Source organism: Parus major, chromosome Z (genome assembly GCF_001522545.3).
Source record: "Parus major isolate Abel chromosome Z, Parus_major1.1, whole genome shotgun sequence".
In the NCBI taxonomy this organism is placed as follows: Eukaryota; Metazoa; Chordata; class Aves; order Passeriformes; family Paridae; genus Parus; species Parus major.
Window position 1 is genome coordinate 37,404,706 of NC_031799.1, and position 25,630 is coordinate 37,430,335.

Below are 25,630 nucleotides of genomic sequence, written 5' to 3' on the forward strand. Positions count from 1 at the left end.
TCTTTTCTGTTTCCTTTGTCAGGGAGGCAACAGATACAAGAAAATTTCAGGAATTTGTGCTGCTCAGTATTTGAAATCTTAACTTGAAAAGTCTGTGTCTAGAAAGTCAAAGACCAAAGTAGGCTGTGGTTTGGTAAGTGAAATATTTCAAGATCGTTTGCCTCTCATTTCCTTGTGCAAAACTGTATAACAACTACAACAAATTCAGTTTGCAAGCAGAGGGCTCCTGAGTAGAAGCAAGGTGAGGAACTGAATTTAGGGACTCACTGCTGGTGATAGCAATAGGAGCTCACAACTCCTTGCTTATACCTAACTCTTAGGCAAAATGGATTTGGATACTGCTCTCTACAAGAGTACTACATTTTTGTTTGAAAGCTGCAGTGAAAAGACCAGCTTTCTGGAACAATACACTCATTGAAGCTCCATTTACAAAGTAATTTATTAATTCAAAAGTCATTGATTTATTTTGGAGCTGTATTTAAACACACTTTATCTCTCCAATTCTCTCCAAGTTAGTGCACTTGCTTTCTCTCTGGTGGAGTATTGCTGAGCCATAACTTATGAAGCACAAGGGTGGAGGGTGGCAAGCCAGGTTATGTAGGTCAGTTACAATTCTACACTGCAAAACTCTACAGAAGTGCATCTTGATTAAGACCATAATTTCTGAAGTGTTTCCTTATGGTTCATGCAGTCTTTTTCTCTCTGCCCTTGAAATGGGATGAAAAGCTTTCAACTGCAGCCTGCAGTGGCTGTTAAGCTGAAGTCCATGTGAATATGTTTTTATTCTGATGCCTAACTTTTCATCTGAGTAGGAAGAGCTGAAGCACTGAGAGCTGTAATTGATGCATTAGAATCTCTTGGAGACTGACTGAATTACAGTAGAAAGTGAAACTTACCAGTAATGTTAGCGATTCTAAATACTCAACTGTTTGGATGACAAATCTCCTTAGTCAAAACCAAACCTAGGAAAAATATCTCTATTTTGATAAAGAAGCTGAATTTTAGAAAACCACTAATTTTTAGTAGTGCTGATATGGACTTGCAACTCTTTTTTCCTCTTTTTGTCAGTTGTAAATATTTTTTTTATCTCTGCTAATATTCGTTGAGCACGCTCCTTGCATTAATGAGAGTGTCTGCATTGGTTACAACAGTTTCCAACCTTTCTTTCAATGTAATAGTTTTCCTAGGTTTCATAAAGATCATTGAAGGAGGCATGTGGACTTCTGGCTGCCTCAGAACACTGACAGCTGAAGTCAGAAATGGAGGTGGTATTAGGTCAAAGCTTACACACAGGAGAGAGCTTCTGTGCACAACATCCAGTTGCAGAAGTGGGATGTCTTCATGCTCTACCTTTATACTTCATATGAACCATCTCTGGAAATCACTTAATCCATTCTCCACTTTAAAAGAAGATAACTCAACTGCCTGTAAACATAAAGAAAAGTTAATGGTATTTGCTGCATTACTAACACTGAAAAATGAAACATTCAATTCTCTGTTCTTAATGCATACTGCTAGCATTTTTATGATGAGACAAAGTAAATTCTTATAGGCAGAAAACATGTTAAAAAACATGCGTGGAATATTTTATTTTTTTGAGATAAGGTGTATGCTGCTAAGAATCTGGAACACAAATGGATGGAATCCTAAAGGAGAGTGCTAGTGTTGCTATTTTATTTCATGCAATGAAAGAAATCCAGTAGATGAATAAGGTGATGATGCATCTATTTCTCATATTAATTTGATAAAAGCTTTTTAATTTCCAGTGATCTGTTCTTATTTCTCATTTAAGTTCTGAAAAAGTTAGATAATCAGACCTCCAAAAACTTGATGTTTTTCTGTCTTCTCAAATTCCATCTAGAAATCTAACTGAAAACCTCCTTCTTATTCCACGAGCAGCACTTATGCAAATAAGATACGTGCTTAACCTGGGCCCATGTAATTATTCAGCAGTCATGCTCCAAATTTGCTGTCTCTCTAGTGCTGTACAACAGCACTTCCAAGTCCTACCAAAGGAAGAGAACACTGAGTTTTTAATGAAGTGAGCTGTTTTTGGCACCGATGATTTTCATCCATTACTTTCACAAGTGTGCTGTTATTGTTGCTGTAGCACAAAGTTCTAATAGAATGTATTTCCACGTTAAACAAAACCAATATCAGAGTAATAACAAGCAGCAATCTTCAGTTCAGCATGTTTTAGCATAAAGCTGTGTAGATTGAATTGCTAGATCATACACTTTATTTTTCCTGTAAGGAAAGAGGTTGGAGATGGTTATAGGGATTTGGCTAGAAGTCAGCTCTATAAAAAGAAAAATAAAATGCTTGCCACTGTCTTTTTTCCCCCCTCCAGTGATTGAATATGTTCTATGCTCTCAGATTGGATAGCACAGAGGTGCTGCAATCTTCTCTGTCTTCAGAGTTAGATCTATATGCATGCAGTAAATAAAACAAAAATTATTTTAGTGTGGTTTTATATAATCGTGCTGTTTAGTTCAGTTATGGTGAGACTGCTGATAAGGAGAGGAAGGCAAAATATCTAAAGCTTACCTCAAGGAGTTATATTTACATCTTTGTAAGAATAGTGGACTGAAATGAGAAAAAAAAATGTGAAACTTCATACATAACAGAATTTCTGTGAGTGAATTATCTTGACAAATGCAGGAACTTCAGATGGTTTGTACTTTAAATGTGGCAGTACTTAAAATGAACTGAGTTGGACCCAAAAGCTAGTGGGTAGGTAAATGTCCAAGAATTTCCTACTGAAGTACTATTGCTTGAGGGACAGATTTTTATTTTTTTTAATACATGTGAGAAGGGGAGGATGTAGGGGAAGAGGAGACAGTTTCTATATTGATGCTGGTTATACAGCAAGATTTGTAGATTAATCCTGTTACCCATGTTGCAGATTGATGGGTAACTGTGGTGTGCCATCTGCTTATCTGTTTAACTGTTTAACATCTGTTTAACTGTTAAATTAAACTTAGTCTTTATGCATATATGCTTTTACTTTTTATTTATTCATTAAAAGACTTCTAGCAAGTCATTAAGCCATCTAAATAAAATGGAGTAAATAACCTTGAAAACAGCAGAATTGTATTATTAATGAGGTATGTGAAGCTTTGAATTAATAACTTAGAATACTGTTTATTCCCTTTTTTGGTAGATTGAAGTATTCATTTAAAACTGTGTGTGTTAACTTGAACAAGCAATGACTCCTTCCATTTCATACATCCATAGCTGAGAACATAATAGGTTTCAAAGAACTGTTTCTGTCTACATACTGAATAAGCCCTACTGAGTATAAAAAGTACTGGGTGAGTGTGAAAATCATGTTTAGGATTCAGCACTCTGTTTAATCCTGAACAGAAGCATAATTGTCAAGGTAGTTTGGGTTTGGTTGTTCTTAGTTATGTTTTTGGTCTGCTGTGCCATTTTGTTGTGATGGTGAGCTGGGTAAGTTGGAAGGAAAGCAAGTGTCAAGCGGATAACATAATATAGGCAGCAAGAGGGTGATTTGGGGAAGGTCATCTCTCCAAATCCCTCTCATTCATCTCTCATTAGGAGGGATTTTGTGAGGAGTACTGATTCATTTCTTTCACTGAGCTTCAGGAAGAGATTTGAATACCTGGCCACCGTGCTGGAGTCAGCAAAGTGAATGTGCAAGGACAGAAAAGAGCACCACAAACAATGAGAGCAGAGGTGAAAGGAGTGAGGAGAAATGTGTATTTTTTTCCAAGTTTTGGACAACAGTGGCTTGAAGACCAGGATTTAGTGAGATACAAGTGGACTTACTGGAAGTGCTGCATCTGCAGATGAAGGTGGACATCTTAAAAATCTGAATTGAGACAGCTGAGTGAGGAAAACTCACTCAGCTGTCAGCAGACAGACGTTGGTGAAAACCATTAGAAGGAAAGCTTCCTGTTGTATTAAAAGAGCACAGTGAATGGGATGAAGAGGACTGAAGCTGGTAAACACCAGAGATAAATAGCCTATGAAACCCTACAGCTTGCTCAAAAGTTAGTTTTAAGAAAAAGTGAAAGGCAAACAAGTGGTGTTTCATTTGTGTTGCAGAATTTTGACCAAGAAAGACCACAAACTGTACAGCAGAAGAAATGGGGCACATTGCACAGTGTTGTATCCATTGCAAGAGTGGTGAGAGAGATCAAGACTAGTTTATCCCAATTCTTGTAAACACGGACAGGAGAGTGAATACTAGGAGGTCCAGTGCTCCTTTTAACTCTTTTAAACCTTGGACTTGTCAGGTTTGTTGCCCCTACCATTCTCTCTAATCAGGAAAGTGATATAAACTCATGAAGTGGTTGCAGCTGTGTGTTAAAAGTAACAGAACATTTTATTCAAAGGTCTTTCTTACACTTAACAGATGGGAGCTGTTTCTGTGAATCTTCAAGTGCTTCCCAGAATGATTCCATTGTATCAGTGTTGAAAAGATAAATCTACCCACAGAAATAGTTTGAAGAATTCTATGTGATTTCTTAAATCTTCCCCTGTATTCATTGGCATTAAGTTTTACATTTTTAGACAGCATTTTGTATGAAGTTGTGTCATGTCTTGATCATAAGGTAATGATTTAATGTGTGGGTTTTTTCATTTACTCTGCACATGAGTCTTACAGATCCCTCTTTTATTGAACATGAAAAAGAAAATTATAAAGGTTATTTTTAATGCCATAAGAAATTTGGAGACAAATTGGGAAAACAGAAATCAAATTAATTTCACAGTTATCTAAATTGAGGGAAATGGAGTCATTGGAAGTTACTTCTGCCATTAAAGAAGATGAAAAGTCAATAAAAATGTTAACCTAAATTTAAGATTAATTTATGAGGTATACAGAAATACACAATTTAGGCAGCATCAAAGGTTAAGCTTGAGGACTGATCAGAGGCTTAAAGATGCATATTTCTTGCACAGCATTTTCTTCTGAGCATTTGGTTTCCAAAGGACTTAATGAAATTTCTATTACATTATTGAGTTGCCAATTTGAGTTTATGGATGTTAACTCTTATTTAAAGTCCTAAATAAAGTTGTCTAATTTTTTTAAACAATTATGAAATGCTTCCATAAGCCTTGACTGTCTCTCAATTACATGCTTTGTGTGGTAGTTTAGATAATAAATATTTGTTAAAATACTGTACATATTGGAAAATAGCTTTCCATTATTTGCTTAAACTCCCATATTCTTCTTCCTCATTCTTTTGAACATTGTTATCTTTAAATAAAGATAAATTTGAGTTCAATGCAAATAAATTCTTCAGAGGTGTTGTTCTTATGATTTGTTTATATTTAATTTGTGATGCATGTTTCTGTTTAATGCTTTGTTGTAATTTAATATCTTTGTCTTTATTTTGGCACTCAGAAGGGTCTTAAATATTAATAATGTTCATAGATCCATATAATATGCTGAGTTGGAAATGACCTATCAGGATCATCGAGTCCAGCTCCTGGCCCTGCACAGGACATCTGCAAGAAACGTGCTTTGTGCCTGAGTATTGTCCACATGCCTCTGGAACTCTGTGGGGCTGGTGCTGTGACTACAGCCCTCTAATAGCTGAATGTCTTTCTTATATTGTGGTTGAACATCATTTACTTGTTCCTGTAAGCTGGGGCTGTTCAGCCTGGAAAAGAGAAGGTTCTGCAGGGTCCTTACAGCAGCCTTTCAGTACTTGAATGGGGCTTAGAGGAAGGCTGGAGAGGGATTTTTCACAAGGGCATGGAGTGATAAAACAAGAGGAATGGCTTTTAACTGGAAGAAGGAATTCTTAGAGTGGATACCAGGAAACAGTTCTTACTGTGAGGGTGGTGAGGCACTGGAGGAATTGGTTGCCCAGAGAAGTTATGAATGCCCTATCCCTGGCAGTGTTCATTGCCATGCTGTATGGAACTTGGTTTAGTGGGAGGTTTTGTGGGAGGTGTCACTGCCTTTTGCAGGGGAGTTGGAACTTGATGTTTAAGGTCCCTTCCAACCCAAACCGTTCTATGGTTCTATTAATGTGTGATGCATCATGACTCACCTAAACATTCCTTTAAAGTGGTGAAGCGAGCCACAGCTCAGCCACATCTAATTAAATATCAAGGAGTTCGACTATATAAGGAAAATACAAATAGCTTCTGTTTTGAATTGTGAATCAATGCATGCAGGTGACTGAGAGACCAAAAAAAACCACAGCTGAAATTCAAAGAATAAATGTATCAATTACCTTGCTAACTGGAGGATCCTGAAACAAGGCTGGGCAGCAGAGACACAGAATGAGGGCTCAGGTGCCATCAGGCTCAGTCCAGTCCTAGTGGGCAGCAGGGCTGCTGCTGTGCCCATTTATCCAGGGCCTGAGCACAGTTTAGCACCATGCTGTGATCTCCCTGTGCTTTTTATGGTCTCTGCTTTGATCTCCCTCCCCACAGGGAGGTCAGGCATGTCTGGGATAGGGCCTACAAGTCTCTGTAAACACCTATGTTATCTCTACACAGAAATTCTACTTCTCCAAACAGACAGAGGATAAACAGCAGTAGGTATAACATATGGTTTCCCACACTGTTTATTCTCCCAGCCTTGGCATTCCCAGCTTGAGCAATTCCACCATCTTCCTTGCATTCTTCCCCTTTTAACCCTCTCTGAACACAAACAAAACTTACATCACTTTTTGTTCAAATGTTTTCATAACTGTTTTCACATAATAAAGCATCTCTGACTCTACTTGTATTCATAATTCCTTCCCCTCTTCTCCCCCTTTCAAGGTCACATGCCAATGCTTGGGAATCACACTGAGCAGATCTGCTTGTAGCTTCATGGGGAGAATTGGTATAACCCAGTCAGAACACAGGATTTTACTGAAATCCTGTTTTCACTGAAATCCTGTTCAGTTTCGAGCTGTGAATTAAAACTAAGCCACTTTCTAAAGGGAAAAATTGTGAAGGCACTCTCCTTGGATAAAAGGGAGGACTACATTCTCCTCTGGTTACATAGCAGCCGTACTTGGCAAAGGCTCTGTAGTGGCCTTCAGAAAAACTAAAGCAGCAGAATGAAAATATTGCAGGCATTTTGACTTTTAATTTCTTTTTCAAAGTGCTATGTTTCTAATTAAAACACTTTTCAGGGACAGAAACTCAGTTACCCCTTATGATAAAATACACCGAATATCTATTCACTTCACAATATACTGTGTATAAAATAAACAGTAAATGAAATATAATCCCAAAATATCATCCATTCATACATTTAATCTTGCTTTTAAAATCCTCAAAGTAATGTATATAGAGATACCATGCATATTTATGTGTACACAGAGAGTGGCTGAAACTTGTGCTTTATTCTACTTTATAAAATTCAGCCTAATCGCAAGACTGCGTTTTTTCTAAGCTTCTTATTTGTAAATGCAAAGAATTCTTCAGTCATCTGCAGTTGATGTTTGCTGTGAAATTGCTGGTACAGGAGCCTCATCTCTGCCTGATGGACTGTACTAGTTAATAAGTGTTTTTCAGCTCAGCAAGTATATGCACAGGTGTGTGCATGTGTTCACACTCAGTCTGCTTTAACTTGCGTGACATTAAGTATGTTGGAAAAACTTTATCCTGGTTCTCTCAGTAGAATAAGAAAATCCCAAGCAGATGCCAATCCTTTAGGTGAGGGTGCTGGGGAAGGGATGTGGGAAGTTTTACAGGCATGCTTGGCCTTACTTTTGACACAGAGGCACAGTACGTAGCTGTATTTCTTCATCCCCTTCTCTCTGAGCCAGCCACAGCCATCTGATTAATCTGCTCATGCTTAAGTAATTACTCTGCTGAGGAGCTGTGCTCAGTGAGATGTGATCTTGACCAAATCCATAAATGGATAAACAGGCTCCATAGGGAGCCTTGGCAATGGCAGGCACTTGCCTTTTTAAATGTATGGCGCAGAAAGCAGTTTAATTCTATGACAAACCACCCTCACAGTAAGGAATTAAAACACTTTGTAGCGCTCAGTACTGCATACACATGCATATCTGTCTCTTGTCTCTTCATCTCTTTTTCTTTTCCTCCCCATCTCCAATATAACTCTTCCTCTAAAATTTTTCATGCACTACTTGGAACATTATGAAGCATTTTATAACAAATAAAACCAGTAAACAATGTCTGTTTTTCTGAGATACTTTATTTAGATCTGTCATAAAATTTTTTATGATGCTCTTATGCCCTCCCTTAGGACTAGAGTCTCTTCTGGGTATCTGAGAAAACAGTTAAGAAAATCACTTTCCTCTAAGCTTAGCAAACACCTAGAGAAGTCTGTTAGCAACCTAATGAAATTACAGAAATCAGAGCAACAGAAACCTCCAATTTCATCAGTGTTATGTGCTGAGGTATGACAGCACAAGAGGATTTCTGCAGAATATAAATGCGTAGCTGAAAGGCATGATGATTTGTTTTTAAAATAATCAAACGACAAAAATATGATGCACAAGGTTTAAAATGCTGGAGAAAATAATAGATTGGACAAATTCTCTCCTTCTTTGTGTCTGGTTTCAGCTATAGTAGAGTTAGTTTTCTTCTTAGTAGCTGGTACCGTGCTGTGGTTTGGATTTAGCATGAGAATGTTGGTAACACACTGAGGTTTCTGTTGCTCCTCAGTAGTGCCTGCCTTAAGGCAAGGACTTTTCAGCTCCCTGAGCTCTGCCAGCCAGCAGGTGCACAAGAAGCTGGGAGCACTGCTCAGCTAGGACAGCTGATCCAAACTGGCCAGTTTTGGGCCATGTTATACCATACCATGAAAATTATACCCAATAGATAGTCCAGGGGGAGTTTATTTTAAGAGAGAGGCAGCCACTGCTCGGGCATGGATTTGGGCATCAGTGTGCTGAGCAATTGTATTGTGCATTGCTTCTCTCTCTTGGGATTTAGCCCCCTCTCTCTCTCTCACCCTTTTCTTTCCACTGCTATTTTCATTGGTTGTATCTGTTTTGTTTTTTTCATCACTGCCCCTAATGAACTGTTCTTACTTTAACCCTTCAGTTTTTAATTTTTTTCCTGATTCCTCTCCCCATCATACCATGGAGGGGTTGGGAAGAGGTACTTGATTGCCATCTGGGGTTAAGTCACAGCACTATAATTCTTTATTTTCTAGTCCATCATGCAACCTGACTTCAGTTACACAAAGTTGTGGTAGGTAGTTTAGTCTATAAATGAGCTTAAATATTTGACTTAAGTCTACCTGCTTCTGTTACTGCTTGAAAATTCAAATTCTGACTGCTTCGTGTTGTCATGTTGTAGATACGATCAAAATGCTTCTATTAATTTTGTTTTTAGGATAACAATTACTCTGTTAAAACTGTATTTGAATAGGTGGTACAACAGAAGTTTCAGTTGATCTATAGAGACAAAAAGGTATCTAAATAAATTATGCAGTAATAATAGTTCATTTTGAAAGTTAGGGTTTTTTTAGTTTAAAATATTACATAAAGGAAAAACTGTTTTTATATTTTGCATATTTTGGTAAAATAACTTTAAATTTAATATTTGATGTATTCATAGTGAAGAATAATCAAACTTAGCATCACATACATACATGGAGTCACTGTGGGGGAATCTTGGTACTTTTGGGACTTGGTAATTAGACACCAAAATTTATTTTAAGTCAGAAATAAAGAAAAGTAATTTAAGAGATGTGGAGTTTATAAGTGTATAAATCATCTAACAATGAACTTGGAAATTGGGAATTACCAGAACTCAGAAATACCAGGTGTTATTGCACTTGGGTTTTTATACATCTGTCTGATTTTCCCCTTTCCTTCCCCTTCCTTGTTGTTGTTCTTTTTGTCTTTGCTGCTTTTCCAAAAATATTTCTAAGGAAAGTGTATCAGCATGCATTATATTGATGGGTGTAAATTGCAACTTCATTTTAACTCTGCACCTGTTATGTACTGCATAATTGCCTAACACGTGTTCCTCTCCCGCCTGTGTACTTGCACCACTCAACATTTTATTGTTCCACAGTCAGATCTATTTAAACCCTTATGTTTGCTTTTCTATACAAGCAAGTACTTGAAACAGCCAGTTCTTCACAGCAATCTCTGTGGTCCACCATCAGTTTCCAGCTGGTTTATTCTTCTGCTTAGTCACTTACGTATCATTTCAGGAGTATTTTCTCTTTAGCTTAAATACTGTATCATGTTTAACTTCTCTTTTTTCTTTTCTTTAGTACTGCTTTTTTCATGTGGCTCTCAAAATTATTACTTCTGTTACACTATGGCCACCATTCCCTTTCCTCTTGTTTGTGTGCAGCCTGAAACAAATTTATGGTGAGTAATAGGCTTCAGGTGCTTCCAGCTCCTCCTCCTACCAAGTATATAGATGCTGTTCCTTCATGTTACCAAGTGGTCAGGTTTGTGGACAAGTGTTCCTTTTCTTCGAAAAACACTTGGATACCACTGCCTCACCAGCAGGTTTTGTGAGAGCTAACCTTGTTAGCAGAGGCAGGGCAGATGCCTTTAGTGACAGACAGCACTAACAGGGAGCAGTGCTTGCTGGCAGAGCTGATTGATGCTGGGATGCTCCTGGGGCTGCACATCCCCTGGTGCATTGGCCTTCCCTGCAGCAGATCCCTGAGGAAAAACAGAACTTGTACAGTATGCTGATAGCTGTTCTGTCGGAGTGGCCCCATGCTTGAGGTGCAGTTTCTTTCACAGCCTAATATAATAGTATTATGTAAATCTCTTTCTGTTGGATTAGTGTAATTTTATAAAGGGAAGTAGTCAAACAAATAGTAAAACTAGTTGAATGAAATACATTGTGTTTCCAGAGTTGTGTACTAAATATCAAATTTTTAAATAGGAGAAAAATGCCAACATGTCAGAAACATACCAAAGCATCTTATTTTTCTAATGGCAACTTAATGCCTTTTCTTTACTCCTATTTCCTGCTCCCATTAAATTTTGGAATGAAATCTTCAGAAGCTGGCTTGGAAAATTGCCCCATTATTGACCTGTTGTGGCAATAGCTACTAGAAAATGGTTTCCTGGGGGTTACTTGACCACCTCTGTCTCCAGCTTTCACCGGGTTATTGGGGCAAGAGTTTTACTCCTCACAGAATGAACTAGCTGGGATGAACTGGTACAGATGGCTGGGAAGGAATACAGGTTGTGTGCCACCCCTAATCACTGTCACCATCATTATGGAAAAAATGAAAGTATTTTTTTGTGTTTTCCTTTTGATTCTAAACCAAATGTCTCTGTATTTAAAACTATCCTTTATTCATGCTAATGAGTAGTTGTTTTGTGATGCCACTAAGCAAGGAGCAATAAAGGTTGGCATATACAGGCTTTATTGGTGTTTCCATACCCTATCTGCATAACTTTCACTTACACATGTATTTATTGTAAAGGGTGGTGTGTCTCATGATGTAGAAAGGACTCAGAAATGTCATGATTAGGTAATGGGTAAGTTGCTATTCTGAAGTGAGTCTGAAAAATCACTGGATGTGGATGAATGCCAAGTGTCCCACAATGAGTAGGTTTAGGGCAGTAATTAAGGGCTGGTTGAGATAAGGATTACAAGATCACCAAACAAATTACTATTATTAGCAGAAGTATTTGTTCTTACATCAAGCTGTCATCCTGTCTTGCTGTTTAACCTGATTCAGCTATGTGGAAAAAGAATGATGTCAGATACTTTATTAAGTGTGAATTTGTGATTTACTTTGGGGAGAGGGTGCAGGGTGGTTAGTGTCATTTTCTTCTAAACTGGTAGTCATTTTTTTACTCCGTACACTTTAAATCAAACCTACAAAAGCAAGGGAGCTTAAAAAACAAAAGGACTTTTCTGGCTTTGAAGATGCTGTATCAATGAATGCTGAATCTGAAAATGTAGGATCTGTGGGAAGATATTACTAGATATTCTATAAGTGTTAGCAAAGCTGATTTATATCAGCTTGTTACTGCAGTTCTACAAGGGGAAGCCCAGTAAATACCTTTTGATTTACACATCTCCTCTGGTTTTAAAATAGGAGTTTAGAGGGGGTTGTAAAATGGTGTGGCTTAGGGATCACAGGCATGAAATAGCCCCTTTGATTGCAGCTTAAGTTTGATCTGCGTGTACAGCGTTTAATAACAGCTAATTGTGCAGTTGTGTGAGGAATAAATACCACAACAACAACAACAACAGTAAGGGGGTTATTTGGTGTATAACTGGCACTTACTCAAGATACTTGTTATTTGATAACTTTCTTACAGTCTTGAGCAGTGTCAAAGATTTTGGAACTTCACCTACTATAAATCGTGGATGAGACCCAATCTTTAAAGTCATGTGTTTTAAACAACGTACTGGACTTCTGATAACCTTTTTATATTGAATAGTGATAGATGAGGGCATCCTTCCAACAGGTTGTTTTGGGCAGAGAAAATAGTGAAAGACTGAAAAATAAATGACGTATCTCAGAAGAGAGGAGATGTACTTGTCTTATCCCTCTTTGTTCCAGGAGGTCAGCCTCATGCTGTAACATCATAGTTGACCCATTGCCAAAATAAGATTAAACAGTCTTAGCCTTAAAGGCATCAGAAGCATGAAGTGGCTTTGGGGAATGATGTAATTCAAATATGAATAACACTATGTAAAAATCATGAGGTCAGTAAAACACAGACAACTCTTAATTCCCACCAACTTTTCTAATTAAATCTTCTTGGATATGAGAATACATTGTTTGTTGGTGTAGTTCAGATTTATATTTTTCCTTTTTTACTCCAGAGCTGATGTTAGGTGTAATTTTGGTTTCAATATTATAGTTTGGGGGTTGTTGTTTCGGGGTCTGTTTAATTTGCATTGTAGGGATTGGGTAGGAGTTATGGAGGGGGTGGGGTGAGGGTGGGTAGGGGGAAGGTTGTTCCTTTTTTTTGTTTGTTTTGTTGATTTTCCATAGTGAAGCAGTAGCTTTTGCTAAACTTAGGGGCTGAGCATCCATAAGAAAGTGGTTAGCCATGCAGCATTCAAGCCTATGGATGAATCATAAGCAGAAATATTTTTTCTTCCTTATCAGGCCTTTTATACTTCTAGCCTGAAAGCCAGCCAGGTGGTCAAAAGACAAACAGCAGCTTTTGACTTCCTTGTGATCATGAGCTTGAGTAGCTGTTTGGAGTTGTGATGATGTCTGCATCTGTGTGCTACTTCACTTTGTTGCTTCTTTGAAACTGTGAATTTTCTGCAAAACTGACTGCTTTTTAAATAAAGCTTTGTATCTCTGTGGAGATGTGCGTGCTGTGGGGGAGAGTGTGAGACAATCACTTGCTTCTCCCTCTGGAAGCAAGAGCCGTAGAGGCTGTGTTTTCAATTCAGCAGTGCAAATACCTCTATTCTGGCAGTGCAAAATTGTTCAGACCTTGAAGATCAAGCTCAGTTTTTGTGAAACTGGACCAAAACAGGCAGAGAAGGCTGATGACCATAGGACAACTTGTCTAGCTCTCTGCTGCCAGTTTAGGATGACACAGGAATTCCATGTGAATATCTTACATGTCAAAGAGCATCTCTGATAACACTAGCAGGCCAAGTCTGGGCCAGTGAAGCAGGTGTGTGATGGAGAGGAGGATATGGTGTGGTCTGAAGCACTGCTCTGTCCACTGCAGTTTGTAATAACAATGCGGGGGTCCCCGTATGGCAAATCTGATCCTTGAAAACTTTGTGCGGAATTGGGGGCGGGTGGAATTTGAGGCAAAGATATTTTTCATGCAACATAGCGTCTTCTCATAAGTTCATGGATTGATTTCATCAAACGATGAAGAACTAAACTTGAATGGTGATCATAATACTGAAATAAATCTAAACCTCAGTTTAAGACTATTGACTTAAGACTCAAAGTTTAGTACTCTCACTACCTATGGCTCTATTCAAAAATTTCCCAGGTAGTGGTGGGTACGCTAGACTGTCTTTCTGAGAGTTCACATGAGAGGTCTTGTCTTTGCCCTGCCCTTCTGTGAGTGACAGTGATTTAGCCTGGTCCAACTGCATGTCCCAGTTCAGGATAGTGTGTCGCTCAGGGTACTGTGTGAGATCAACATAGTAATGGTGGCAGGAAATTAAAAAATGCCTCTGAATGCTATATGGCTGTTCAAGTAGTCACACCTGTTACCACTAGCTCTGATTTAATTGTTGTTCTGAGTCTGCTTTAGAGAACAGCTCTTCTTCAGTTAGAAGGGTAGGCTTCAAAAAGATCTTCTCATTAGTATAATTCTGTAATTCTGTGATTGCTTCATATGGTGAAAAAAGCAGGAACAGAATTTCCTGAGAATCCTCAACAATAGATTGCGGAAACTTAAAAGAAAATCAGTTTTAGAAATCCTGTTATTTCTTTAAGTCAACATTAGGCTCCTGGAGATTTCTGATCTAGATCAGTGAGTACATCTAGCAACAGCAGACTTGTAAATCAGTGATAGCTTCCTGGAGTCAGCAGCTTCCTGGAGTTCCTTCTGGTTTGTGATACAAACACAGGTTTTGTTTCTCAGTGCCTTTTCTTATCTTCAAACTTGTACTTAATAAGATGATACAGTAACTATAATTCTTGATACTGTTGTATTTAGTGCTTAAAAAAATCCAAAGCAGGGTCATGAAACCCAGTTTTGTTTTAAAAGCTTCATAAAAAACAGACTTGAGGATAGAATAAAGTTTATATTGACAAATCATGTAGGTTGTAAGAAACTACAAATCGTCCCAACTGCAGAACAAAGAAAAAATATTCAACAGGCATATGGGAAGAGAAATCCAGAAACTATTAATTTTGCTCAGTAATACCCAGTGCTATTTTGATATCTGTCAAAAATCGGGTGGTCCTCACTGACAAAGTGTTACCTTTTACCTACTGATGTGCTGAAATGTGTACATTTGTGTGATGCACAGACCATATCTTAAATTACCTTTCCTGCCGCTTCCAGATTTTTTTCAAGTATTATTCTAGATGGCAAAAAAAGCAGTAAAATACTTAGGTCAAGCAGAGTTAAAAGCTGATTTCCTCCACCACAGTAAACAGGCTACTCTTAACTCTAAATTTTCTTGAGCTGAACACTTGTCATCTCTTTTTTTTTTTTTAGCGGGCAATTTGCCGTAGTGAAAAAATGCCGCGAGAAAAGTACTGGTCAGCAGTTTGCAGCAAAATTCATCAAGAAGAGGAGAACAAAATCCAGCCGTCGTGGAGTCAGCCGGGAAGACATCGAGCGAGAAGTTGGCATACTGAAAGAGATTCGGCATCCTAATGTGATTACGCTTCATGATGTCTATGAGAACAAAACAGATGTCATTCTCATTCTGGAGCTGTAAGTAACTCTAGAGACCCATGGACAAGTAGGACAATATTTGTTTCTTTGGTTTTTAAAAACAGACACTTTGAGAATTGCAGTGATTTAATTGAAGTTCCTTTTCCACCCAAAAAGGGAATAGATTCTCTATGTAGTAATCTTCATTCTAAGTCAGTGTTGTAGCTTCCTGATTTCTACACGTATTGTTCACGCTGAATGCACTACAAAGTTTAAAAAAAATCATCATATTTAGGATATCTTTTTTCTGGTTTTGCTTTAATCACTGTTGGTGTTATGGATCCAGAATAGCCTTTAACTGAATAAACTGATGCGAAGATCAGAGCACAGGAAAATAGATATTCTAAGTGGAGATTAGTTTAGTAAATTTTATTGCATTTTGCATTGGTGTAAAGTGGCCTCAGTAAATGCTTTTTCTCATTTCTCACCAGCATAGAACAGAATTTTCCCAGTTCTCTCTTGTTGAAATGAGAACTGAAATTTCACACTGTTTCATACTGGTTTAGTTCCCAATTTTTCATCCAATGTAATTGCTAATAGTTTGAGGTAAATATGTCAGCAGAGACTACTTCTGTATTTTTTCAAGTCTGTCTTCCAGTTCCTCAAAGACTGCAATTGTGGGAGTTGAGCATTAGTCACCTGTTAAGAGTCTGTCAATGCCTGCTGCTGGAATGTGCATCTCTTTACATTAGATGGCATGCCTGGCACTTTTTTATTGCCATTCCTGTTCACAGTACCAGTTAACCATGCTTTAGAGTAAGAATGTCATGCAGGCAGAAATTGGTGCCAGAATCTTCAGCAGCATTCGTCTTTTTCTTGGCTGTTAATATTGGTTTTTCTTAAGTAGGTTCTGTCTTCCTGTTTACTACCTTTGATAAATTTTTTTGTGGTAGATAAGTGATATTTCCACTTTATAAAGATACTTCAGTGTTGTATGGTTTCAGTAACGTGTAGATTTACAGTAGAGATTTAAAAAGAAAACTGGGAAGTAACTTTCGGAGTTCCATTTTTTCTTATGGCCTGTATATGCATGATACTACTTTGTTGTTTATGCAGACATATGTATACACTTCTAGTCCAGCATGTGATGGTTTATTGGAATAGTTGTAGTCTGTCTTGGTTTTTTTAGTTCCAGTTGTATACACTTGCATTAGTTTGCCAAATTTGGATAATTAAAACAAGTAATTTTTTTTCCAAACTAAAATAACATCCTGTATAAAGTAAAAGTTCCTTATATTCTTATTATTTCTTGGTTTTGCTCAGAATTCTTTGAAGTGTGACATGAATATGCAGCAAAACTAGATGATGCTTCTTCCTTTCCCCACTTGATACTAACTCTTGTGTTCTCTTGCTCTATAATCTTACTGTCAGAGTATTGCTGCTTCTGCAGCTCCTTCTGCTCTGAAATCTGTCCAGATGAAATCAGGCCAGTGTCTGTACTTGAAAGCTGTGAGGGAGACTTGGTAATCATGGCAGTGGTAGGAGGAATGGGACTACTCCACCCCCCTCACTTCACACATGGAGTAGGAGCTCTTTTGGCTGCAAGGCTGCTGTGTGTGTGTGTGTGTGTGTGTGTCAGTGTGTGTGTCAGTGTGTACCCACTATTGTCCACTGAGCAGAAGAATGACAATCTGCATATTTCATGAGCTTAATGGCACGAAGCTCAGCAAATTATTTGCATTACAATTTAGATAATTGTTTTGCGGAGGTGAACAATGTCTATATCATTTCAATTGGGGATATTTTTTTTTTTCACTTTTCCTAACTGCTTTGTGAGTCTTTCAAGTTGAAGAAGTGCTATTTTGGATATCACAAAGGTAATGCATTTATTTATTTAGACAAGCAAAGAGGAAAAGATGACATTAGCAGTCCCTTTGTAAACTTGAATATGCTAACTGCTACAAAGTTTTGTAGTTCTCAAAGTCACCGTGATGTTACATAAAGCTATTGAAAAGACAGGATTGTCATTGTAATCACATGCTTAGACATTCAAAATGTAATTCTTTTTCTCTAACGTTCTAATACTCACATTTTGCTTAGGGATCCACCCTCTTGACAGTCTGTTCTTACAGATCAATTTCATACAAACAGAAATACAGCTGAAATCTTATTAAATACCCTGTTTTACTATCCTTAGGATCTACCCTAAGTGTCCATTTTCCATTCCGATTAGAACATAGAATATTTCCTGGCACTTGTGTTCTGTTCTGACTACAATAATGAGGAAGTATACACACAGAGACACAATTTTGTATAACTGAGCAAATGCAGCTGCCCTTTTGTTGCCATACATGCACAGTCCGAGGGCAGCAGGGTCTCTGGCCTGTTCACTATTGATTTTTAATTTCTGCCTCAGCAAGAGGTTTGCTATGTTGCATACAGCCTTCTAAACATTTTTCTGCCTTACTAACTGGCAGTTTCTCAGAGGTGAGTAACTGACTGGACAAGGGGGAATGGCATCCACCTGAAAGATGGTAGACTCAGATTGGTTATTAGGAATTGTGAGGGTGTTGAGGCACTGGAACAGGTTGCCCGGAGAAGTTCTGGATCTCCATTCCTGGAAGTGCTCAAGGCCAGGTTGGATGAGGCTTTGAGCAACTTGGTCTGGTGGGAGATGACCCTGCCCGTGGCAGGAGAGTGGGAACTTGATGATTTTTAAGATCTCTTCCGACACAAACCATTCTCTGGTTCTATTCAAGGTCATGATTTATATGCAGGAATATGTGGGCAAGTGGGTAATTACTGCAGTGGCCAAGCAGGTCCTCACAACACCAGAGCTACTTAGCACAAAACAGAGCTACTTTATCCACATACATGTTTGGAAGTTTTTCTTTCAACCATCTTATATCAGGAAACTAATTTACCAAAAAACCATTTAATTAATGAAACTTTTAAAACCAAATCCTTCCTTAAAAGATTCAGCAGCCATGCACAAGAATGAGATATTCTTGAAGAACCTTACTTTATTGAAGTCTTTTGGTATATTTAGAGCATTCTGACATATTTTCATAACTCTAGGTCTTTGAGACAAGTGTCTCATTTCTTGATATGGAAATAACCATTTAAATTCCCACTCTATGGACTCTTTCATCAACTTGAAAGGAATGTTATGCATGTTACATACAAACTGGATGCCACTGTCTTCCTCATCTAGCTTAAAACCTTAATAGTTTTCTTTTTTTTTTCCTTTTATCACACAAATAATTGAATTAGTCAGAATTTCATGGTAGGTTTTTCTATCCAGCTGCAGCAGCTAGAATCTGTTAAATGTTAACAGTACTAAGCTATTTCTAGTGAGCTCTGCTGAAGCCATCATTTTTTCAGACTTCACAGACTAGAAAACACAGATGTCTATGCACAGTGATAATTATTTTCTTTTCTCAAGCGTGTTTTGCACCTACTTTGTTCCTGTTTTTCTGGCCTCGGATGCATAATTTCTCTCTTCCATTTTATTTTTTCTTCCACTTCATTATTAGTCTTTATTTAGGCTGCTGCTGTAAAATATACTCAGTTTGTGGTTCTTTGTGGAGCCTTGGTTATGGTTTCTTGCTGCAACACAAAAATATTTTCATCCTATATTGCATAGTATTTATTATGCAATAGAATTCATGAAAGTAGTGCAGGTGGTCTCTTTTTTTTTTTTTTTTAAATGGTTTGATAGCAATACCTGACTCCTTTTACTTGGAAGCTGTGGATGGAGCTAGGTATTCATACTTTTCTCTGCAAAAAACGTAACTTAATTTCTGAATTTGAAATCTTAATTTAAGATGGTTAGCTGTTCTAGCGTGGTTCTGAGTGATGATTATCTGTTTTATAATTTTTTAAAAAATAGAAAGCTTTGAAAGTATTAGAAGCATTTGTGCATTAAATACCAGGATTTATGCTTCATTTGAAAGCATAAACTTTCTTTTAAACTTAGTCTTGTGCATCACACGGTCTCTGAGTTTCGATTTTGTTGGTAGCTTCATATTATTAATCAAAACAGAACAGTGCAAGGAGAGGATGATACATCCTTGTGTAAAAATGGTGACAATTGCATTAGTTGATCATTGAAGATTAAATAAGAGCAGGTAACTATGAAGTTTTTAAATTCCTCTTCTATCTTATTGGTGCTTTAATTTAACCGTTTACAGTTATGCTCAGGAAGAGAATTATAGCCTGTCTTCCAGAAGCTTGAAGTCTTCACAGGGTTTCTTTAATTTCTAGTTGTCCTTTGGTAGAAATACCTCTGGGATTTTTTGTTAATTTTACCTATAAGTAAGTAAGAAAGTTATTCTCCAGTGGCTTTGCACTGAAATTTAAGAGGAGGATTAAATATTTGATGCTTCTTGGATGTAAGAGGCAGTTAGCAAAGCCTGTGACACTAATTTGTAGATCTTGTGCCACCTTTGGATTTCAAAATCCTAAATTCCAGGCCCAGAGATAAATGCACAGAGAATAAGTAGACAGGTTAGAACAAAGGCTTGACAGGGCTGACAGGACAGACTCTAGAGCTGGTATGACTCTGCCACACAGTGAGAATTGGTTTCCTTGTGCTGCAGTCCCTGAGCATAATCATTGGCCCTCTTGTTTGCTGAACCTGAATGCTGCTCATATATTAAATTTGAATGTTGTAGATGAGAGCAAAATACTAAGGCACTCTGCTGGGCCAAGGTAACCAACTGCTGTATCTGGACTCTGGGCACCTCAGGAACTTCAGTGATGAAGACCTAAACACCAGTGCAGGAAAGTGCAGGAGTGCAGGAAAGATCCACAGGGGTGTTCAGGCCCCCTCCCACCCTGCCCCTGAGTGGGATTTCACTGCTTAAATTATAGTCCAGGTTTTGGTCTGTGTGTTCTGGCTGGCCATTGAGGCTAATGCTTCTTGCTCAGTGTAGCTGAAGAATTTAAGCACACTAAAGAAAGGATTTCATGACAGTTGGTTCTCTAATAGAAGCTGGACAAATGAAAATGGTGTAGTGGTGCTGGAACATGTCATCATTTTTCTGGTAGCTAGACAAAGAAAAATTGAAGTGCAGTGTTGTTCAGCCAGAAGGTAATTTATTGAGCTAGCAGCCCTGATCTGCTGTTTTGAATGTTTGGTACACTTTGTACTTCTGAGGAGTGGGTTGGTAACTGCACTATTCATAAAGGCAGTGAAAAGAGGTGGATGTAAACCCCCTTATTCTTACATAAAACAAAGTAATAATATATGAGTCTTGGGCTGACAACTGCATGACTGGCTGTCATACAAGAAACATTTGACCAGAGAATCCCTAGGAAAAACATTTCTTTTACAAATTGACAGAAGAAATGCTTGGACTAGAGAAAAATTCAGATAATTAATCAAATTGCATCTGTTTTAAAACTGGAATAAATTGCTTCTTTAACTTAGTTTATGTTGTTTTGAGATCTAAGCAAGCTAACTGTTTCTTTAAGGGGTTTGGGCCTAGATTTTAGGGTTCATTGTAGATCTTTAAATTCATTAGAAATACTTAGATAATCATTAATTACCATTGAGGTGCTATTGCATAATAAGCAGTATGATCATAGCATATGACTGAGTCATTATGAGGTGACCGTGCTGTCTTTGAAGGTTAATTGATTCTAAGTTCCCTGAGTAGGTTCCCCATAATGACTTCCTCTGAGATCTGGCGATAGTTCTGTTTCATAGTTAAGAAAGCCTGGCAACTTGCAAAAAGCACTATCCAGAAATCCTTTTTCCATGGGCGTGATGTATTTTATTTCCCAGAGGGAGGTGTGTGGGTTGCAATCACATCTGTCAACCTTCCTTTGGGAAGGCTGGGAAATGCTTTTACCACTATTGCATTTTATAAGAAAGAATGCAGTCAGCTGAAAGCTTTAATTTACTTTTATCATTTCAGGAAAGCTAGCATTTCTGCTTAGAAGTATCAGAGAAATAAAGCATACCAGCTTTGCTCTTAGTGAAAATGTTTATACAAAACACTTCTACAAACATGTGCTCTGCTACTTTAAAACAATATAAAAGGTCATGTTGTAATGATGAGATAGATTTACTCAGCCCTTATGACTTTCTGTGTTATAACATGGTCAATAATACATTAGAATTAGGTGGAATTAAGATGTGACTGCCAAAAAGCACAATCACTTATTTTGTTGAGCGTGATATCTGAACAACATATTATGGCTGTGAAATTATGACTTAACTTAAATGTAAACAGAAAGGTTTTATATAGGAACATTAACGAATTAGTGCTTTAGAGGAAAGCAGTATGTGAAGGTGAACATGGAGGCTTTGCAGACATAAAGGAATTCAGCCGTGACTTGACTTGTAATCAAGTTTCTCTGTTAATCTGAATGGGTGTAGGTTTCTGTCCATCCTTTTCTTACTAGCATTTTGGCAATTAGAGTCATCTTAGGGCCCAGAAGAACTGATCAGTTCAGTAATTCCTACCAGCAAACAGAGAAATCGAAAGCTCTGTGCTTCCTGGGCATGCCAGGCAGAGATACTCCAAAGTCCTCCACAGGAAGATGCACTAGTGCTTGGTGAATGTCTTGCCTCTCCACTCCCTTCAGGAAGCATCTTTATCCAGTTGGTGGTTGGGGGCAGCAGTGTTTTAGGTGCTGGTTGTGCGGGCCCTTCTGTAGAGGCCCAAAGGCAGGCTGGGAGCAAGTTTGTGTGGCTTGGGAAACCCATACAATGGTTTGGTTTCAGTCGGATTTCATCAGGGTGCTTGTGCATCAGCATCCCCAAAGCTAATTTAGAAACAAGGGCCCATTGTAATGGAGGTAGAAACTGTACTTCTTGGTAGAAGATGATGGTCAAAAAGAGCAGTCAAAAGGGCTGATGTATGGAATAACCTGTCCCTTCTTCTTTTGATTTAACACTACTTGTGTATGTGAGATGGGATATGCACGTTGGTGGAATGGGGCTCTCTCCTTGCCTTCCTTGCTCCACTTTTGAAGGTGACTCTGGTTTACTAAAATGTGCAGTATTTATATATTGCAGGACTTTTACACAGGCTGAGGCACAGGACTAGACGTGACAACCCAGCAGCATTTTAGGAGGCTTGTGAGGGCTGCAGTAGCTTACAAAGCCTTTACCAGCTTCTTCTAACCCATTTCTTCATCTGTGACATCGGGAAGTCTAGTTAGGATCATCTAGTTATTCTACTTCTACAATACAATTATGAAATCTGCGAAACCCAGCTCTGCTGATAAATCTGAGGACATTGTAATTCAGTCAATTAATTATGGAAGTCAGACTTGTAAAGTATGTTGAGTGTGGACCTGTATTAACCCATCCATGACTCACTAGAAGATTGCCTTGCAGTGATACCATGGGTTTTCCTATGCCCATGGTAGCACAGCTTAATACCAGATCTTCCTGAGTCTGCAACAGGGAGTTTCCTGACAAGCATAAAGAGGAAGCTGAAAAACGCAACCTCCCATGGGGACATGGGTCACTGCCCCACACATGTGAGAAGGGCCTCCCTTGGAGGTTGCCTGGTGCAGAGGGCCCTTTCTGGGAAGGCAGGCATTTCTGAGCTTCCAGGTGAAACTCCTTGTGCATGCTAGTATAGCCTTTTACTCATCCTTGCTGTAAAAACCCTTTTCTCTCATAGTTATTACTACCATAAGTAAGCAGCAGGAGCAGCTTGATGGGCACTGTGCTTGCCAGCTATGGCAGCGCCCCAGGCTTCCGGAGCTCGCCCCCACAGCTGAGGCGTTACCAGCAGGAGAATTCACAGTGGCCCCCTCCGTGAGGTGAACCCACGCAGGTTCTCCTCCTGGACATCAAGAGTGAGATGTGTAACATGAGGGGGCACACCAAAGTCCCACAGACCAGAGGTACAGCTGCTTCTGGAACAACACTTGGAGTGCATTACAGCTCGTCCCTCCTCACTCGCCTACTCGTTCAGCAAGGGCTGCCAAGTCACTTAGGGTAACAGTACTTCAGCATCAAAGAAGCACACAACAGATTGGAAAAAATCTACCACTTCTGCTAATAAACTTTCAGTTTTGAAAAAGAAAGAAAAACATCTCAAGCCTTTTACCTTCTTTGGCCCTCAGTTTTGAGATTTGAAAGCACTGGGTATATCACCTGTGAAATACAGATAACATTTTATTGCACACAATTATAAGGCTTATGATGTGACATTAAAGAAATGTCACTACAATTAACCTGTGGTAAAGACAGAAGAATTGTACTCAGCAATACAGAATCAGAATAATTGCAGGTAAGAAGAAACTGAATAGTCTCTTTCCATTTTAGACAAATGCATACATCTCGAAAAGTTTCAAACTTCAGGAATTAAATCTTTTTTTGGGGGTGTCTATAAGGAATGTGTATAATCAGTGATAATCATAGATGCCGTCTTTGAAACTTAATAGTCATGTCTTTTACATGCCAACAGGACTAGGAGCAAGCTTTACCAGCCATGAAGCATAACACCACTTGTGTGACACTGTCAGTCTGAGACTGCAGTGTAGACAGCACAGTGCTTCAAGAGGGCGTTGCTGCAAGTGCCTGCCTGAGTACATCTCTTGTATTTGTGATGGCTGATGAATGATTTAAGCACCAGCAGGAGCTTTTGCTGTTTTGCAGGGTCTCCAGCTGCTTGAGAAGCAGGACCAGAGGCAGTCTTTTAGTACAGTCTTACAAGCTCTTCTTCAGCTGAGGATCCATCTTCTCTGGTTCCCCAAACTGTGTGATAGCTAGTCCAGTGCCAAACCATGCTGAGTGCATGCAGGTGATGGGTTTTGCTGTGGCTGCTGCCACAGCTGCCCATGGCTGGAGCAGTAGGCACCGTGAGTCTGCCTGCTCCATGTGGCAAGGCTGTGCTCCCATCTACAGCCACTCAACAGCTCCAGCCAATGACCCCTGTAAACATCTGCAAGTGAGCTTCACGTGATGCTAAGACCTTTAGCCCAATAACTGGAAATGAATGTCACTGTTCAGCTCAGTGCTGCAGACATACAGACGTTAGCCTGAAAATATTTTCTTTTTTTTTTTTTTCAGTCAGAAGCAAACAATGAGAGAATATGCATGTGTGTCCATTTGGAAGATGCTTCTGACCAGTCTCTGTAAAATAACAAGTTGGATTTAATCATTAGGAATGCCATTTTACTGTCTCTACAACTACAAAAAAATCATTAAAATGACCTCTCGTCCTTACAGTCTATAATTCTTATATTTTAGTGGCACTTTGTTTCAATAATTGCTTTCATGCAGAAAATATTACAACACGAATAATACCCAAAACAATACTCTCATTATTGTCTAGGCAGCTCAATGAAAGCTCCAAGAACTCATTAAAATACACTTTTCATGCAATTTGCATTACAATAATGCAGATTAAGTCTCTTAAAAAGTAGACATGATAAAGAAGTCAAATGTATTTCCAGAAATTTACCCAAACTATTTACCTATTGTTATATGTTAATCACCACCTCATGTTTCATAATCAGAGCTTTAAATCACGAACAGATTATTTTCTTGCCCTGCAGAAAAGCAATAAAAATTAGGGTACACTTTCAGAATTTGTTCTAATATCATTACAATAAAAAAAACCCATGGGGTATTATGACCATTTCTGCAATCTCCAAGGCTTTTCTTTGTACCCCTGCTTTCACAGATGAGAAAAGTAGTTTGCCACAGTGGACAGTTATGTCGTTCAGCTGAAACATGAAATGTGTTTGTTATTTGGGAATAGCTGTAGTTCTATCAGTTCAGTTTCCTGTCACTTCAGTCTCTCTTTATGCTGTTGGCTGAGTCAAGACCTGCTTGACTTAGCTGAGAATCATCTTCTCTTTCTTCCTTTATCTCTCAAATGCAAAAATCCAGATGTGCTTATGTACCCTGTCTTACCTCTTTTCTTTCTGCTGTGGGGATAGAACACTTGCTGGGAACAGTCTTAAAGGTGTTTGTAGAAAAGGTATCATCATGTTAGAGTACAAATACAATATAGATGCTGCATGTAATACAGTATTTCAAAAACATAATCTATTTTAAAATATGTGGATGCTCTGGGGAGTTCAAAAACTAAATACTAGGACATCTGCCAATAAATATTTCAAAATAAGCTTTAATTTTTTTTTATTTTTCAGTGAAGGTATAGAAATCTGATGTGTTACTGATATGAGCCAATTAAAGTTTCATTTTCTAGATAACGTAATGTCCCATTATGTTAGTATGTTTTGAGTCTCATTACTTCATATTTCATTTTATACTTTTAAATGTGCATAGAGAGAGTAGGAGGCTTTCACTTCAGTTAAATTTAAATACTGTTAACCATGTTATTTGGGTTTTCTAAATTTTTTTGTCTGAAAGTGAGACTCTTTTTACTGTACTCTTTTCATGCGAGGGAGGGGCTTACTAACTTTTGGATATC

The 25,630-nt window shown here is 38.3% G+C and overlaps 1 protein-coding gene across 2 annotated transcripts in view; it reads left to right on the forward strand.

Moving 5' to 3' along the window:
• DAPK1 (death associated protein kinase 1) overlaps positions 1-25,630 on the forward strand; it is an 84,535-nt gene that overhangs the window by 24,247 nt on the left and 34,658 nt on the right. For both annotated transcript variants that reach the window (XM_015653426.3, XM_015653427.3), the window contains exon 2: positions 15,054-15,275. In XM_015653426.3, coding sequence (XP_015508912.1) covers positions 15,054-15,275 — 222 coding nt within the window. The remainder of the gene's footprint in view (positions 1-15,053; positions 15,276-25,630) is intronic.